The sequence below is a fragment of the Tetranychus urticae genome, chromosome 3 (assembly GCF_039701765.1).
Source record: "Tetranychus urticae isolate SD_2017Ah chromosome 3, NJAU_TeUrti_SD_1.0, whole genome shotgun sequence".
Classification (NCBI taxonomy): Eukaryota; Metazoa; Arthropoda; class Arachnida; order Trombidiformes; family Tetranychidae; genus Tetranychus; species Tetranychus urticae.
In genome coordinates, this window is record NC_142960.1 from 14,236,363 (window position 1) to 14,253,059 (window position 16,697).

At 30.4% G+C, this 16,697-nt stretch overlaps 3 protein-coding genes across 6 annotated transcripts; 1 reads left to right on the forward strand and 2 right to left on the reverse strand.

Moving 5' to 3' along the window:
• Positions 1 to 120: 120 nt before the first annotated feature.
• On the reverse strand, positions 121 to 8,374 carry LOC107363897 (uncharacterized). Of its 3 annotated transcripts, XM_089268741.1 has the most exons (5): positions 7,994 to 8,116; positions 7,353 to 7,489; positions 5,743 to 6,906; positions 5,303 to 5,496; positions 121 to 792 (listed from the first exon to the last, which is right to left on the reverse strand). In XM_089268741.1, the coding sequence occupies exons 2-5, from the start codon at positions 7,479 to 7,481 to the stop codon at positions 579 to 581; spliced, it is 1,701 nt and encodes a 566-aa protein (XP_089124867.1). In that variant the 5' UTR covers positions 7,482 to 7,489; positions 7,994 to 8,116; the 3' UTR covers positions 121 to 578. The 3 variants fall into 3 exon arrangements, with proteins under 3 accessions (XP_089124867.1, XP_015786656.2, XP_089124868.1); XM_015931170.3 differs by having other exon boundaries at positions 7,353 to 8,374; XM_089268742.1 differs by having other exon boundaries at positions 7,343 to 8,286.
• Positions 8,375 to 8,522: 148 nt separating this feature from the next.
• LOC107363915 (MYND-type zinc finger-containing chromatin reader Zmynd8-like) lies at positions 8,523 to 11,593 on the reverse strand. The gene is made up of 5 exons (XM_015931200.3): positions 11,230 to 11,593; positions 10,847 to 11,143; positions 10,238 to 10,580; positions 9,310 to 9,391; positions 8,523 to 9,169 (listed from the first exon to the last, which is right to left on the reverse strand). Exons 1-5 carry the CDS (start codon positions 11,290 to 11,292, stop codon positions 8,740 to 8,742), a joined length of 1,215 nt encoding a protein of 404 aa, XP_015786686.1. The 5' UTR covers positions 11,293 to 11,593; the 3' UTR covers positions 8,523 to 8,739.
• Positions 11,594 to 11,637: 44 nt separating this feature from the next.
• LOC107363909 (uncharacterized) lies at positions 11,638 to 16,677 on the forward strand. 2 transcript variants are annotated; one of them, XM_015931186.3, is made up of 5 exons: positions 11,638 to 11,793; positions 13,008 to 14,097; positions 14,986 to 15,057; positions 15,235 to 15,324; positions 15,382 to 16,677. In XM_015931186.3, the coding sequence occupies exons 1-5, from the start codon at positions 11,789 to 11,791 to the stop codon at positions 15,442 to 15,444; spliced, it is 1,320 nt and encodes a 439-aa protein (XP_015786672.1). In that variant the 5' UTR covers positions 11,638 to 11,788; the 3' UTR covers positions 15,445 to 16,677. The 2 variants fall into 2 exon arrangements, 1 of the variants encoding a protein (XP_015786672.1); XR_016199567.1 differs by lacking the exon at positions 15,382 to 16,677 and adding an exon at positions 14,554 to 14,621 and having other exon boundaries at positions 11,653 to 11,793; positions 15,235 to 15,304.
• The last annotated feature ends 20 nt before the right edge of the window (positions 16,678 to 16,697 follow it).

Here is a 16,697-nt window from a genome sequence, read left to right on the forward strand (position 1 = left end):
ATGTTGTTTACTTTGTCCAGTTCAATTGAGGAATCAACATCACTTTAATGTAAATATTATAACTAGAAAACATGAGAATAGAAAGGTTTGATTAAAATGATGAATAAGATGATCAATGAATACATTAAACGGTATTGACTTTTATTGTGACCAACTTCCACCTTGTTGTTGAAACCTTTACATCTATTTATACATATGTATAGAGTTGTTGCTTTTTACTACTATTTTGAGTAATGTTATCATAAATTTATTTAAATTGTTGAGTTGATTGAAAATACATCTTGGATAAACATAAAATATGGCTTTCATTTTCAATGTGCTTTTCATGGTTGATGGTTTTTCATGGTTGTATCCAATTGATCAGGTGAATGGGAATCCATCAACCAGGTTAATCCACTCCAATCTCAGTTGTTGGATATTTCAGTCTTTTATAATTACTTAAAAAATGCTTCATAATTTATCTATACTTTCAAGTTTACAATTTGATTTGTGAGAAAAGGTAAAGGCTGCAATTTTTCATCATCTAATGTTTTGTACGTTTGTTGCTTTAATTTTGATGAAAGATTTATCAGCGTTTCTCAAGACAGATCCAGAATTTCTGATAATAATTGACCGGCTTTCTGTGATTGATAAGCACAAATTTGGCGAAGGTGTTCCAAAGGTTTATTGCACATTTTGTATTGCTCCAATTTCATTAGAAGATCATAGGAATCAGATCGAGCTTGAGCCATTGAAAGACCAGTCGATTCAAGGTAACGTCGCAATAAATAAGTATAAATATACTTTTCTTTGCTGCAAATGAAATAAAGAAGAGGAAAGAATGAAAAAATGAAATTAACATTAAATAATCTTTTAAATTATGCAAAATGAAATTCATTAAAATTGGAGGAAAACCTTAAGGACATTGATCTTGTATGTTTCAAGTGACTGTCTGAATTCAGAGTCCGGGAAAATACGTTCTTTTAATCAACTAAATCTCACAAAAAGGATTATTGTTTGTTATCAACAAGTAAAGACAATGAGAAACCATTTTTTGATAAAATTATTTCACTTCCAACTGTTTTACCATTCAGGATAAACCCAAATTTTCATTGTCCATAGTTGCAATTAAAAATGAACAAGAATTGATAATTGTCAGACATTAGAGAGTCAACATTGAAACTCAACACTTTCAATCATGAAAGCTAGAAAATGGACAAATTTCATTGCCTTCAACAGGTAAAAACTTGACAAGATCACCTTTCTCACCATTATGCTCTGCATGCAGAGTTTGCAGCATTGGTTTCTAGCATGAGGTCAACTTTTTTTCTGGTCAACTTGAATTTTTCCCCAGATAATTACATGTTTTACCATTTCCGTTATGATAAACTGTAATTATCTCCATCTTATTCCCTGGTCTTATAAAATTTACAGATTCATTGTGATTTTTGTTTTACCATTACAATAATTATTGGTTATCAAACTTCGTAATGACTAAATTTTAGTGTTTGATTTCAAACGATTAGTTGATCCTTCAAAATTATTACATAGTTTGGTGATTTTTTGTCCAATCCTTGATTGTTAAACATTGAGAATCTTAAATTTAATTGCTGAAAGGTCTAAAAATGATATTGAAAAACAATTTAAATATTTGAAACAATATTTTTATGAAAATAGATTAAAGTTTAAAATGTAATAAAATCGGACACTGAGATTAATTTTAGCGTTTTAATTAATCATTTGAAATGATCAAAATTTGACCATTACTTAGTGGAATAGCTAATACAATGAATGGACTGCAGATTGAGTGCTCGTGTACTTAAAAGGGATCGTCCTTTTGTTTGCTTGCTTTTTTAAACATATTTTCCCCTTACCTTTTCTTATCTAAATCTCTGACGGCTATTTTCATCTTTTGGTGATCATCATCATCAGCATTCTGGTTAATGTCTTTTCACTTAACTATTTCACTTCAATTCCAACGGCTAAATTACAAGTTACTTTAATTAAATAACTATTTCTATTAGCACGCGTTGAGTACAGTGACACTTTTTAGGAAAATCAAATCAAGTTATCAAGTTACAATCTAAGGAAACAAGATTATAAATTGATAGTTTTATAAGTGTAATTAGTAGGTTAACTAGGAGAGGTTTATTTAATTGAATTGGTTAGTATTTTTGATTGATAATTTAAAGATTTGTTGTAAGATTTACTTTCTCATTGATTTAATAGTATCGTTCATACAGCTAAGAGTAATCACCATGAATTTGTTCAACATGAATCAAGTGACAAGTTCAGCTAAGAAGGGATGCATGGTTGGTCCTACGACAAGTTTGAATTTTTTTTGGGCTTAAAATATTCTAATGGATCAGATATAACCCTTTGTAAAGTCTTTCGTTTCGGAAATTCTCCGTTTCAAAGTTACAGGGTGTCAAAGTATCAATTTTGCATAGTTTAACACTATTGAAAGCAATATGGATTTGTTAAAAAACATATTGACCATTTTATCATAGATCGACATTACTGGCATTAAGCATATTAACCTGCGTAAAAACAGCTTTGAAACCCTGTAACTTTGAAACGGAGAATTTCCGAAACGAAAGACTTTACAAAGGGTCATATCTAATCCATTAGAATATTTTAAGCCCAAAAAAAATTCAAAATTGTCGTAGGACCAACCATGCATTCCTTGTAAGATATGGGCTTGTGAGGTGTGTTTGGTTTATGGTCGATAGTTTCCGTTAAAATCGCGTTAAAACTAGGACCACTTTGTGCAAAGTTATGAGTGTAAATTTTTAAGTAAATTATATTTCACTTTTAATGGTGTAACAGAGTAAGTTGTATTGTCCTCGTTTTTGGAGGTTTCATTTACAATCAAACTCCTTTGAACAATTTAAACGAATGAAACCTTTTACTTTTTGATTATTTTTGTGATTTACGCTTTGCTTCAAGATAAAAGCTCAAAAAAGCTTGATTTGAATAAATTTTTTGCAAGACTCTTGAGATTCTAACATAATTAACGTCACCTTTGTTTTTTGATGATCTGTAGATTCTGGCTTTTTAGTTAATTTTTTAGATGCAAATAATGGGAAAAACAATTGCTAAAGGGATATTTTATCCATTCACTTTTCCTTATAACAGTTTTCATAGTTTCAACAATATACTGATAAAAATTGTGTATTTTCAAGTAATTACGAGAAGCATTTTGATTTTTTCAGTTTTAAATTGAGTTTGGTTGATATGGAAACGAAAATTGATCAATAATTATTAAGCCTTTTCTTGGACAGAAAATTATCTTTGCAATTGTTGAAAATAACTGCAAATTTAAGTAAATTATATTTAGATTCAGACAAAACCTTTCTTGATTATTATTATGAATGTGAACCTTTCTGAGTTTCTAGATCTGGATCTTTATCATCATTTCTGATTGATGATGCCCAACTTGACCAGCTAAGCTTAACTGTCAACATTTTCAGTTGTTTTAGTTGATGTTTGATAGAGTAAAACAAAAACTAAGCAAAATATGATTAACAGTAATTTACTTGATTGCAAATAACTTTTATCATCATGATTTTTATATGAATACAATCTTAATAAAATGTCAACAAATGGCCTGAAAACGGCCTGAATTCAGATCAGCAAAACACTTTTGAACACGTGAACAGCGAAATTCAAAATACTTGTGAACTTCGAAGTCAATAATAGCTCATTTCTCTGGCCATCGACATTTGAATAATAACAGTAAATTAAACCGTTAATCTGATTAAAATGAGAAAAGTTTGTTTTGAATTCAAAATTTGACAAATTTTGCACTTAACACAAAAATATTATTTGAATAAATTGAGATTTTGAAATAATTTAAATATAGCGAACATCAGAATAAAAATATTATTCAACTTTTAAAATTGAATTATGAATACAAGTTACTAAATTGAATTTCATGTTGAATTACATTACAGATAATAGCACAAATTTTGTCACTATGAATGGACAAGCAAATGTAATTGTAACAATTTAGATTTTGCTTGCGAAAAGTTGATTTAATTTGCTAATGATTCAGGGGTAAAAGAGTTAAACTCCCTAGTGATGGAACCAAAAATACTACAAATCGTGAAAGTTATTTTTAAAGACAAAATTTCGGGATGAAAATTTTTACAAGAAATATTAATAATTATTGAAGCTAAAGTTATGCTGCATTTTATTCAAATAAGTGCTCTGAATTAAATTGTCTTTCCATTTCAACAAATTCTGAAACAAAAATTCATATTTTTATTTGAGAGAAACAAAAATCTGATATTGAATTGGTTAACTTTTCCAACGAACAACGAAATTCACAGAAAAAATCAATGGATAAAGCAGATTAATTGCCAGCTTGAAATTAACGTTGACTCAACTATTGGGATTCAATAATTTACAAAACTGGAAATCATTTGAATATTGAAACTTAAAAGAGTAACTTTTATAGTTTGATATAGGATAACTGAATGTTGCATGATATAGTAAAGTAAATAAAATTCAGGTGAAATACAGATTAACTGAGCAGTTGGATAGTGCAGCTTAATTGGTGTTAAATCGTTAGTTTGATGCTTAAAGTTGATTGAAATGTTAATATAAGCACAGAATAACAGTTGAGGTTGAATTGGAGCAAAAATTATCATTAATCGCTTTACAGAATCCGATTGATTCATATTAATTGCTGACATTTTTTTTAATTTCCGTATCAAATGTAATGGTGAAAAAATAGCATCATATTCATCAGAATTAATTATAAACATTTTCATTCTTTCCATTCTCTTAAAAGCATTCAATTTGATGAAGACAATTTTCATTGCGGTTGTTCATAAAATTGGAACTTTCTATATGCTTATATTTCTGAGTTTACAGGAAGGATCATAAGAAATGAAATAACTCAATTGAAATAGTTTGAATGTTATCCAACTAATCTTGTGATAGATATGATCACATTTAGTAAAGTAATTTTTCATAAAGGCATTTGTTTTGGATAATGAAATTGTTTTACAAAAGTTTAATTGTGAATCTATTTAAGCATCTAAATGCAATTATTTACTTATTTAATGAAACATCTTTTCAAAGTCAGAAGAAGTTGCATTTCGAAATAATTGCGTTCTCAGTTATCAATATATTGAGTTCAATTTCGATTCAATATTTTGATTGGCATGTTAACATGTCAAAGGTTATCTTTAGTGGATTATGCAATGTTTTAAAAATTAAGCCTAGGCAAGTTTTGCAACATTGCAAGTTAATTTGTAGACAACTTTGATTACTATCATTAGATTGAAGTTGATGAAAATAGTTGAACTCATACCTGATATATTCTTGATGCTGCATGTCAACATTAGATGAATTGAATAGCGAAATTAATTCAAGGATTAGACCAACTTTCAAGTTTCTTCCACATAAATCATCGAAATCTTTGACTAATGATAAATATGAAGACGTGGCTTGAGCACCAAACAGACGAAGTAGATTGAATTTTATGCTTTTTGATGAACTGTCAAACTGTTTAAAGATGAAAAAACAATTAGTATCAAATCATGTAAATCTTCAAAGAAACTGATAGATTCATAAAACTTCAAAGGTTGTTGATATTGGCCTTGTTTAATATCTAAATATTGATTTTAAACAATTTAAATTTATTTTCAATAAAAGCATATCGACTCGGCTCTTATTGAATTGATAAATTTGTTAATCATTTTAAGATTAATCTTTGGGTGAGAGAATCGAAGATTAATTGGATTAACTTACTCGCCATTCAATTTTATCTCGGTCAAACAAGAAAACTGAACGAATTACGATGATACTTGAAAATGACTCTTTGAAAAGGTCATTTCGGACTTGTAAAGGTAACCGGTTAAATGAGGTTACGTTTTTAATGGAAGCGATCAACAGCTTGGCCGAATAATCAAGTAAACAAATCCATGATTCCTGGTTAGAAGCATCGTACAATTCATTTGGTACTGGATGAAAAGGGGTTGAATAGGCATTAATAAGCTCGTCCATTCGTTTGTTGATTAATTGATTTAGAGCTAAATTTGAGGTAATATATTCATTGGACAGGTTAATGGGTAGCTTTATATCTGATCCCATAATAAGGTCGTAAACTTTGCTTCGGACAGTTTCAACTTCAATTGAACCACTAGGTTCAAGTTTGGTAAAGATATTGGTTGGATGTTGAACATAATCAAGCGATGGTGAAGAGTTGGATGAAAAAGAGTGAGATGATGAATTTAAAGGCAAAGGTGAGACGGGTGAAGAAGCGAGTAAATAATCATTTGTTGAGCAAGTTGGTGACAAAAAACTAGGAGCATTAAGGACCATCGATGAAACTGGCGATGTAAGTTGACCATAATCAGGATAAAGATCTGGATAACTTTGAGATTGATGGTGATCATGTTGGCTATCATAGTGTTTATTGTCCAATAGGCTAGTAAGCATATTAGATGAACTGGTAAATATTTTTTTACCCATTTTATCACACAAATCTTCATAGTCATTGTCACTTTCATCTTCTTCATCATCGTTTAAATTGCTATAGATATCGTAATTAAGGTTAGATGAGTGAGATGTAGATGGACCATGGAAACCAATTGACTGATTCAAGGAGGAGAACGGAGTTGATGAATATGAGTTGTAGGGTAATGATGAATTAAGATGAGGAACAGCTGAAATGGTTGACGAGGAAGATGACGATGAGGACGAAGATGAAGGTGAATTGATGTTGGCTCTTGTTGCAATTTCCCGTGATTTACGTGATTGAATACGAGCCCGTCTTATCTGTAACTGTTCCTCTGTTAAAATCCAATCTTTTCTCATTCCAACTTGAAAACATTTTTCTAGACGACAACGGCGACAATGACGACGGGTCAATATGGTTATTGAACATTTACCATTGAACTCACAGCGAAGTTTCTGTAAAATAAAAGGAGCAAAAATATAAATATAAATCAATTAAAAGAGGTAAAAGTAAATAGTAAAAAGCAAAACAAATGGCTAAAATTAAATGGGCAAAATTAAAATCATTAGTCAGAGGCTGATAGAAGAAAAAATTGAGTTAAAGATAATTATACATTAGAAATGGCCTGAGGTTAGTTTAGTTGAAAAAAGTGTCTATTGAGATGTTCAAGATAAGTCTCCTTGATAACATCATTTACAGACAGATAATAAAACCATTGATGGAACTTTTTTGCTAGGGTATTTCCTTGAGCATTGCTATCATTAGCTTATTAAAGATCGCAAATTTAAAGAGTTAGTTGAACGGTTTATTGAGTAGGTAAATTTAAAGGTTAGTTTGATTGAAATAAACGTTTGCGCACATTTACTGTGGTAAATATTGGCAATAATTTACCTTTACTTACCTCGATATCATGAGCGTTTCTGCGAAAAAAAGCTTTACAAGATTCGCAGCTGATTGCACCAAAATTATTTCCCATTGCTCTATCGGAGCAAACAAGGCAAGTTAATTCATCGCCAGTCCTGGTATTCATTTTAAAAACTTATCAAAATTTAGTGTCGATGTTATGAGATGATATAAAATAATGGATATTTTAAGATATAAATATGAGTGAAAATTAAAATGTTAGTAAAACTATGTAAGTGTAAAAAGAGTACTAAAATAGTGTTAGGTGTTTTAAGGGACGAAAGCACATAAGCTGATTCGATTGGCTGTTATTTTTAAATCGTAATATTGAAACGATCTGAGTAATTGGGATGTCTAATTGATTCCATAAACTAAATGGTATCAATTGAAGTAAAGAAGAAGATGAAGACTAAGAAAAAGAGTCACGGATTGATAAAAGGTGAAAAAGGGAGAGAAAGATGAAGATAAACAAAAAAGGAGAGATCATTCATATCCTTATGAATTAATTCAAAAAGAACAGGAACTTGAATATTTCCTTTCTTTCTCCTTTTAATTTCGTCTTTTTTGGTTATGTCCTTTCCTTTCTCTCTCTTTCTCAGTGTCTTCTTCATCTTCTAATCGTCGTTTAGGCTGTTTCACTTTGTTTCAGTGTTTCGGGCTCATCAATCAGTTACGCCCAAAATCAGGTAGAAGGGGCAGGCTTGAGTCCAGAAAAGAGATGAAGATGAGAAACTGAAAGAGAGAGAGAAGGGGAGAAAATGAAAAATCAGAAAGTAGGAAGGAAAAAAATGAAGACAGAAAGAAAAGAGCAAAAACGTGGAAAAAAAGTAAGAAAAACAAAGAAGAAAAATAAAGTTGATAATAGCATGGTAGAAGAGGAGATAAGATGAAGGTAAGGGAAAGGAGGAATCAAGCTGATATTAAATACAGGTACGTAGACCAGGAGGACAGAGACTAAGATGAGTGAGATTGAACAAGTATAAGATGATGATGATATTGAGAGACATCAATATTGAAAGTTAACGATGCCAATTGATGAGTTTGTTATTACAACATTTAAAATATGTCAAATCTCAATCTACCAGTTGATGAAGTTAATCTTTGAGCTTTTCAAAATACGGGAAGAACGCCATCCGAAATGCAAGAAAAAGGTAAGAAAAAAGTGAAATGAGACGAGAATATTGATTAGTTTAATCATTGAAAGTTAACAGGTTGTTAACTTAAAATCACTCAACATGGAAGATCTTCAATTCTTTTCTTTTTCCTTTTCTTGAATCAATGATCACCTGATGTCTAGGCTCGTGTAGGCTCATGAAAATAGGGTCAGGGATGATGAAAGGATTAAAAAATTAAGAAATTTAAGAGTCATTATATTAATCTTTGGATTAATTTTCAACGATTATTTCATTATCTCCACGATCGTTTGAATCAGAATCTTCATCAACAATTGTAAGTAAATATTTAGCGTCCATAGCAGCCTTTGAATACTTGTCTTGAGTATATTGAGCTTGTTCAACATGGGTGAGCATTGTATTGATGAAATGAACGGTACTTGCAACCCTTTCTGAGATCCACTTGTCGTGATTAGTTGAATTTTTGGATCCGTTGGGCTGTTCTCGGGAGATTACGAGGAAATCTGCAATGTCAGGGTACAATGTTCCACAATTGAGTGTAATTTTGGTTGGAAAACAGTAAACAATGTTTCTTAGGTATCTAAGAGACTCTAAAATAGCCTTCTTTGAGGATGGCGATACGTATGGAATAGCATAATCAGTGGTAACAAAATGGTGACAATCAGAAGCGTGAACTTGATACCTAGAATTGATGGAGAAAAGAAAATAAGTTAAATAATTTTAATGGTCACCAAATAAACGTTTTGTGGTTATTTTATTTCTCTCATTAAGTATATACACATGTAGGATAAAAAAGGATAGATTAAATTGAAATTACATTACCATTCATGGGATCCAAATATGAGAACATCAACAAGTTTGGATTGATGATGGTAACGAAGCAGTTTACCAGGCCATGATTGATCTGTTGATAAAACAAGATTGACGGGTAAGGGTTATTAATGATCACATCAAAATTTTATGATAACCATAAATATGGATAGCAAGTGTCAACAAAATGACACCATCTTTGAGTGATTTACATCTTTCAAATGATCATAAACATTTTTTTGCTGTTACCTCTCAACAGCTTTTAAACTGGAGAATCATTTCCAGTCTTTCAGTTTTTCCTTCAATATTCAATATTATTAATATTTGTTTTTTAATCATACATAATGGATATTTATCAATCTACCAACTTAGATATTGGAGTTAACATTGGATAATTATACTTTCTCAACTATTACTTTTCAGTTATCAATCGCCGTAAGGTAATATTTTTATCCAGACTTGTAATTAGGGTTAAATTTTCAATCTATACTTAACATACATGAACATAGAACAATTTAGACAAATTGTTGGCACCTTCTCATTGCTATGATTAATGACTGAATCTAATTTACACTAATGACCTCACTTTGATAAGGTTGACTAGAGTCCAATGTCAAAATAACAGTTAAGTGATTAAACAAGATTTGTATTATGAATAAAAGGCAATTAAAGGGTGTAATGAACTGACATTCATTAGCGCAAAGGATAATTCAATCGTAGTTATGGTCTAAATAACCAAACATTAGTTATTGGTTAGTTTACAGGTTATCGAATCCGCAGGAAAATGGAAAACGATTAATTGTTGGGTTTTTCAATGGCAAAATTGAAAATGCATCAAAAGCAAATTAGTTGATGTATCTTCTGTAAAAGTCTTGAGAAACTTGGATGGTGAATTTGGTTGATAATGTCTATGAACCTTCGTCTTGTTCTGTGTACTCACCTCTGAGATTGACAAAAATTAAAGGATGGCCCCATGGACAAGTTTCAGTGATCCAGTTTGGTCTATCAGAAAATGAACTTTCCAAACAATATGGACAAGCCTCACAGCGGTTGAACAAACTGTAAATATTGGCCATAAAGTTGATCAAATACTGAGAGAAGTTGTAATCCCGGTGAGCGATCCTTAAGCTGTGGTTGATCAAAGATAGATCATTAAGCAATTGATATGGATATTGATACAATCCATTTTTAACTTTGCAATCAATGATATCAAAATTAACTGGACAATTTACCCAAGTTTGGGGTAATTCAGCTACAGTTGCACTAATAGTTGGAGTGATAGTCTATAAAGAAAAACATTTCATAATGAAACATTAATAATACATCAAAATATGTCTGAAACACATAAAAGGAAGGACATGTTAAACAGGTGATAATCTTAGGGGAAAGTGTTACACAAAATAATAAACTTAATGTAAAAAATAATGGATGGGTGTATCAATTGGACTGGTATAAGCTAAGATGGATAGCTCTTTTGGTTAATAATTTTACATTGACACTGACAGGACCACTCAAGCAGCAAGACAGTAAACTTAGAAAACACATTTACCCAAACAATCCTTTGCCAAATAGACTCAATCAGTCGATGTACATTTTTTTGTGGCATCTTCTTGAAATCCAAACCTTTGTCCCAGCGTTCATGAGTTACAGCAGCAATTACACACTCATTACATTGAGTTGTAAATAAAGTAACTCCTGCACTGTCTTTATAAAAGGTAAGTTGACGACCCACTCTGTAATCCGATGCCGCACATTTATGGTGAAAGTATCGAAAACAGTGATTACATCCAACAGAAGCCCATTCAGAATGGCATAACCAACAAATAGCCCGTCCACAGCGTAAGGCCTTAAAGACATACAATGAAATAAAGTCGTGTTAGAGAGGTTACGAAAGAAAAGGTTAAAAAATGATAAAAACAACAGTTTACTTACATAAGCTTTATCCATTGGTTGCTCTGCTCGTTGCTTGTAAAGCAGAAATTCAGTCCCCAACATTGTCAGTTCACAATTAAAGTTAATTAATTAATTATTTAAAATAATTGAAAATTAGAGCCAAAAAGAAATGGAATAATAGAGAAACAAAAAGTATCAATTTTCACATAGAGACCATTTTGTTTTACTAAATTCTTTTTTCTTTTCAACACTTGTTTTCCATTGGCTCTTAATTTTAGCTTAGCAAACTGATATAAAAAGATAACAAATTGTTAGACTAAACTGTGATTAATCTGGTCAAGTTTAAAATGTGATTGAACTTATTTACTTTGTGTGTGATAACAAGGCTTTTCACAACTTATCCAGCCATTTCAACTCTATGACTCTAAAGATTATCTATTTTATAAATAACAGTTTATTTTTCAAGCCATAATTCACAGCAAGAAAATATACAAATTGTGCGATGTAAGAGGTTGATAATCATGGAACCATTGGTCCAGATTTTTTTGTAATTTACGTATTTTCAAGTCCAGGATTGATTGATAAGCAGCTCTGTTTAATGAGGTAAGTAATAAATCGAAATGAAAAGAAATTTTCAAATTATTCTTTTAATTGACACTCTTTAACCTAAAGATGTTTAGTATTTCTTATGAAATGAATCTCTTTTGAACTGAAAACGAAACTCTTTCAGTTTTCAAATTTTCTAATATAATACCATTTTGATGGTATTGATTGACAGTTTAACTAGGTAAATGAAAAATAAAAGATCACCCTGGATGGATAATTCAAGTGATCTTACTAACTGAATATAATCATGACGTAAACCGAATCCATTTCAGTTAAAGAAAAAGATCACTAAATTGTATTGACGTTAGCTAATTGTAAATTAAACTGACAATATCATTATGAAAAGGTTAGAAGCTGATTCTATCAAGTACAATTTTGAATCATCATCAACGCAAATAGATAAAATTTCCCAATTTAAACAATTTCAATTGAAATGAATCTTGTGATGGTAATACAATGTAGTTACAATGTACCATCACACTATTTTGATCAGAACAGAATTCAATTTTTGTACGATAAAGCTTATGAATTCAGTCCAATGCTTCATGACATTAATATTATTGATGTAAATACTACTTAAGTAAATATCTATTCAATAACAGTCCCAGTGAATTGATGAATGAATCTTGAAAATACTGTTGTTCAATTGTTGTTAACTGTGTTGACAACAGAAATGAAAATCTTAAATTTTCTCCCATTTCCACTCTGAGTAAATAATGTAAGAAACTTGAATGAACTTGAAACAATAAAATAAGATAAATCAACTGTTTGTATTGATTAATAATTAACTTTAAAGGATAATTGTTACAGAAGAAATTATTGATCAACTATTTATTCAGATGGAAAGGTTTCTCAAAAGATATTTGAAATTTCCTAAATTAATTTAATGGATTATGAGAATCAGAATGAGTTGAGAATTTTCAATCAATATGAAATACAATTGAGAAGGTTGAATAATGAGGTAAGATAATTACTAATTAGTGGTTGATTGCTGTAAAAACAATTAAACCGAAAAAATTAACCAGAATATGAAAATGTAACCAAGAGTCTGGTAATTTTAATTATTATGTTGCTATGAGAGACGATAAACTTAAACTCTTATGCTGCAACAGACGACAGTCTTTTGTTACAAGTCATCGGTTGAAACTTAAAAGAGTGTTTAAAATGTGATTTTTTTACTTACTAATGTTTTGTTTTAAAATTTATTCAAGTTCAACGACTTTAACTATGAAATTTAGAGCAATTGCTCGCTTTAAACGGTTTGTTTCCCATATTAATCAATTTTTTGGACAAAATTTGGACCCTTTCAAAGGAATTGAACATTTATACTTCTTGGAAGAATCCAGTAAGCGTCTCTATATCTCTTACCGAGGATATTCAAATGAAAAGACCAAATTATCAACTGACTATTTGCTGAAGAGTGTCCTCATTGAAATTGGTAATTTCCTTGCTATTGGACGATTAACCCTTCTCTGTTTCACCTCAAATGCCTTTGTGACTACCTACCTTGGAGATTTTTACATCAACACTACCATTCGTTTTTACATGAACAATACTCTTGCCGTGGTTGGTTGGCTCGTTGTTTTAATGCGTTCCATGCTTTTCTGGCAAGACATTAATCATCAGCGTGAATGGTTATCTACTTTTGCTTTTATCAAATGTCACGGGTTCAATGCGTCTTTGTTAAAAATCACATCCTCGGGCGCCAATCAATTGAGAAATAAGGTTTACCTCACTAGGATTTTTTATACAGTAACGAGTTTATTCACAGCTTTTTTTATTGCAGCCTTAATTTTTTATTCATTTCTATCAAATCCATACTCATATTTATCTCGTCGATTACTCTTTTGTCAACTCTTTTGGGCCTCGCTAACTATATGGCAAGCTTACATAGATGTTTCATCAACTGTTTGGCTAGTTGCTCATATTTACCTTCTTACCGTTTATTGTTCTCTACAACTGGATGCTGTTGATCTATCCATTGCTCGAATATTAACTAAACGCTCGTCCAATGGAAAGTCACCACATTTCGATCAGTGTTTACCCAATCAAGCCCTCAGATCCTTGGTTGTGGATCAAAATTATGCAGTTAGTTGTATCTACAAATTCAGGTCTCAAATCAAACATTTCATTTCACTTGGTTATTTCTATGCGTGTTTTGGAGCAGATTTCATGTTCTATTCCGTCTCAGTTATGCCAACTGATCAAATACTCTACAACATAATAGTAGCTGGACTCGGAGTTGAAACAATGTTTATATCTATGACAATTATTCTAATTCTTTCAAAAGTCTCAGCCAAGGTAATCTACAAATTTCAATATGAATCAACTCACAGGGTTTAATAGTTGTTATAAACTCTGTTTACTATTGAACTCATTTCAGAATGAGCTTCAAATTTGTCTGAAAATTTCTTTTCGACAAACTATAGAAAGCTCAACGATTCAGTCATGTTCAAGTACATGACTGTATTTGATTAAAATGAAGCGTGATTGATCATTAAAAATTAAAGAAAAATTTCCAGGATTTTTGAAGTAAAAAATATTCATACAGTGAATATGAATTACTTCAAACAAATGGCATTATTGAACATTAAAGTAAACCACTTTAATTTGTCAACAATAATTATGCCCATTTTGATTACTCTGTTCCTCAATTGTGATACATTAATGATTAAATGTGAATGGGTTAGATTACCTTTTCTGAAAAGTATATTCAAGAAAAGCTGTTAAAAGGTAAACCTTTTTCTTCTTTTCCAGATCAACATTGAACTCATGGGAATAACTTAACAGGTTATACTTTAGTCTAATCCTTCAAGACTCGTAAAGTAATTTATATTGTTGATTGTGAATTTACTTGATATTACATTGATTCTAGTATTTAGGGTAACATTGAAAACAACTAACAAATTGTAAGACAAATTGTTACTTATATTGTCTTTGATTATTTTATTGTCATTGTTATTAACAATTGTAAAAACAAAAAGGTAATCTAAATCATAGAGATATGTTATTACATTAAAAACATTATCAAAGCAACCTAAACTGCTACAGCAATAACAACACTTTACTGGATTACATTTGTAACCATTTTATTGCACTTTAACCAATTAATTAAAACCAGATTAGCTTCCAAAGTATTATTCAATTAGATTAAATGATTAATTAATTAATTTTTGCTTCTCTTTACAGGCAGCTGAATCCTACGGAAAGTATCATATGATCATTGAAGAAGCTAAACCTGGTGTAACGACTAAACGAATGGTAAGTTTACGGATAACAATAATTTTCAAAAATCACATTTCCAATCTCTTTTCGTATTTTACTCGATTCCCAACTAATTTCATCTAATTTCCTAATTGCTGTTCAATCTTTTAAATCAAAAAGATCAATTGAAGTGTAAATTAAATTAACCATTTCTCTTTCTCTCTTTATTATTAGGTTTCAGGAGTTTTAGAAACAATTGGCGATTCGTTTATTGGATTTTACATTGGAGATGTTTTCAAGGCAACAATGAATCAATACGTTGAAGTAAGTATGATTATAATTTATTGAAAGCAATTAATCTAATTGACTTGTTATTTACAGTTTGTTTTAGGTAATTGCAGCATGATGCTTATGCTTATTAGTACTATGCGTCAAATTAGCTGAGACGAGCGGACCAAAAAGCAAGATGAATCTATGGATTTAATGGTGCTTTGGATCACTGAATCAAAGTAAAAGTTCACCGGTTCAAAGGCTCAATCCAATTTGTTCAATATTGATTTCATTTCTCATCTGTAATAAGTGAACGGAAAGTGGAAAAGTTAACAGTGAATCAAATTGATGAAATTTTTTAAAGACAAAGAATCAAGAACTGAATCAGAGTATCAACAAAGCTGACAAAAAGATATCAGTTTCCTGGTGTTTAAAATGAGTTATCATTTTTGTTATATCGTGTTGAACTGGAAAAGGAAAGCGCTCAATAGATGGTGAATTGAATTAACAAAAGGTTAACTATTCTTGGGAATCTAACGTGATAAAGAAAAGCTAAAAAGGTTACAAATGGAAAGCTTTTGTTGAGAAGCCACAATACCTGAAAAAAAGGAGGTTGGTTTAAACGATGAACTGGGAGTTGAATACAAATGAATAACCGATTCAAAGATGTACTACAAACTGAAGGTTATAAAAAAATGTAACCATTTTTTCCTCTCATATTGTTAATGATAACAAGAAGCCTTTAAATTAAGTTAAAATAGACAGTATTAGTTTCATGAATGTTAATAGGATCATCATCACCATCACCATCACCATCATCAACTTCATCATCTTAAATAACATTTACTTTAACTGGGAGTGAAGTTTCCGCTTTGAATTCCCTATTTATTTATCATTTTTAGGCTACATTTTTGCCTTTTCAAATGTAAATTACATTTCAAACCTCTTATGAGTCTTATTATTTTATCGTTACTTTCAACTTTCTCTTTTCATTGCACACATAAAAATTCATTCATATTTATATAGATAAATATACATGCATTTGTATGTACAGAGTGATGAAAAAATATTTGCTCCAGACTTTAATCATCATAAAAATCATTAACTAATGTAACTAAAACAATAATATGTAAAAATATAGACTATTACTTGGATTGAGCTCGTCGCTGTTTTAAAGTAACAATCAAATCTAGGAACAATTTACTATTCAAATAATTTCACAGTTATCAAGTGTTGCTAAGTGTTTATAAACATTGTGATAATAATTAAAACTGATTAGATGCTCAATTCAAGTGTAGTTGTAAAATCTAGTCATTATTATGTTAATAAGTTATTCTTGTCTTGTTATTTGATGACAGTTTGTCAAGTTCATAAATATGTATTAAAAACTGATTATATTTTGCTCAATAGATCGCCATTGAAATTTT

What these genes read in the sequence shown, in the direction of transcription:
- LOC107363897 (XM_015931170.3), bottom strand. Translation starts at nt 7,481, where the DNA reads ATGAATACCAGGACTGGCGATGAATTAACTTGCCTTGTTTGCTCCGAT. An exon ending in GAGATAAAATTGAATGGCGA is followed by an intron (nt 5,497 to 5,742) that starts GTAAGTTAATCC and finishes ATCTTTAAACAG; the next exon opens with TTTGACAGTTCATCAAAAAG. An exon ending in CAGCATCAAGAATATATCAG is followed by an intron (nt 793 to 5,302) that starts GTATGAGTTCAA and finishes TTTCATTTGCAG; the next exon opens with CAAAGAAAAGTATATTTATA.
- LOC107363915 (XM_015931200.3), bottom strand. Translation starts at nt 11,292, where the DNA reads ATGTTGGGGACTGAATTTCTGCTTTACAAGCAACGAGCAGAGCAACCA. An exon ending in TTTGGCAAAGGATTGTTTGG is followed by an intron (nt 10,581 to 10,846) that starts GTAAATGTGTTT and finishes TTTTCTTTATAG; the next exon opens with ACTATCACTCCAACTATTAG. An exon ending in AATTTTTGTCAATCTCAGAG is followed by an intron (nt 9,392 to 10,237) that starts GTGAGTACACAG and finishes TTTTATCAACAG; the next exon opens with ATCAATCATGGCCTGGTAAA.
- LOC107363909 (XM_015931186.3), top strand. An exon ending in TTTCAAAAGTCTCAGCCAAG is followed by an intron (nt 14,098 to 14,985) that starts GTAATCTACAAA and finishes TTCTCTTTACAG; the next exon opens with GCAGCTGAATCCTACGGAAA. An exon ending in GTGTAACGACTAAACGAATG is followed by an intron (nt 15,058 to 15,234) that starts GTAAGTTTACGG and finishes CTTTATTATTAG; the next exon opens with GTTTCAGGAGTTTTAGAAAC.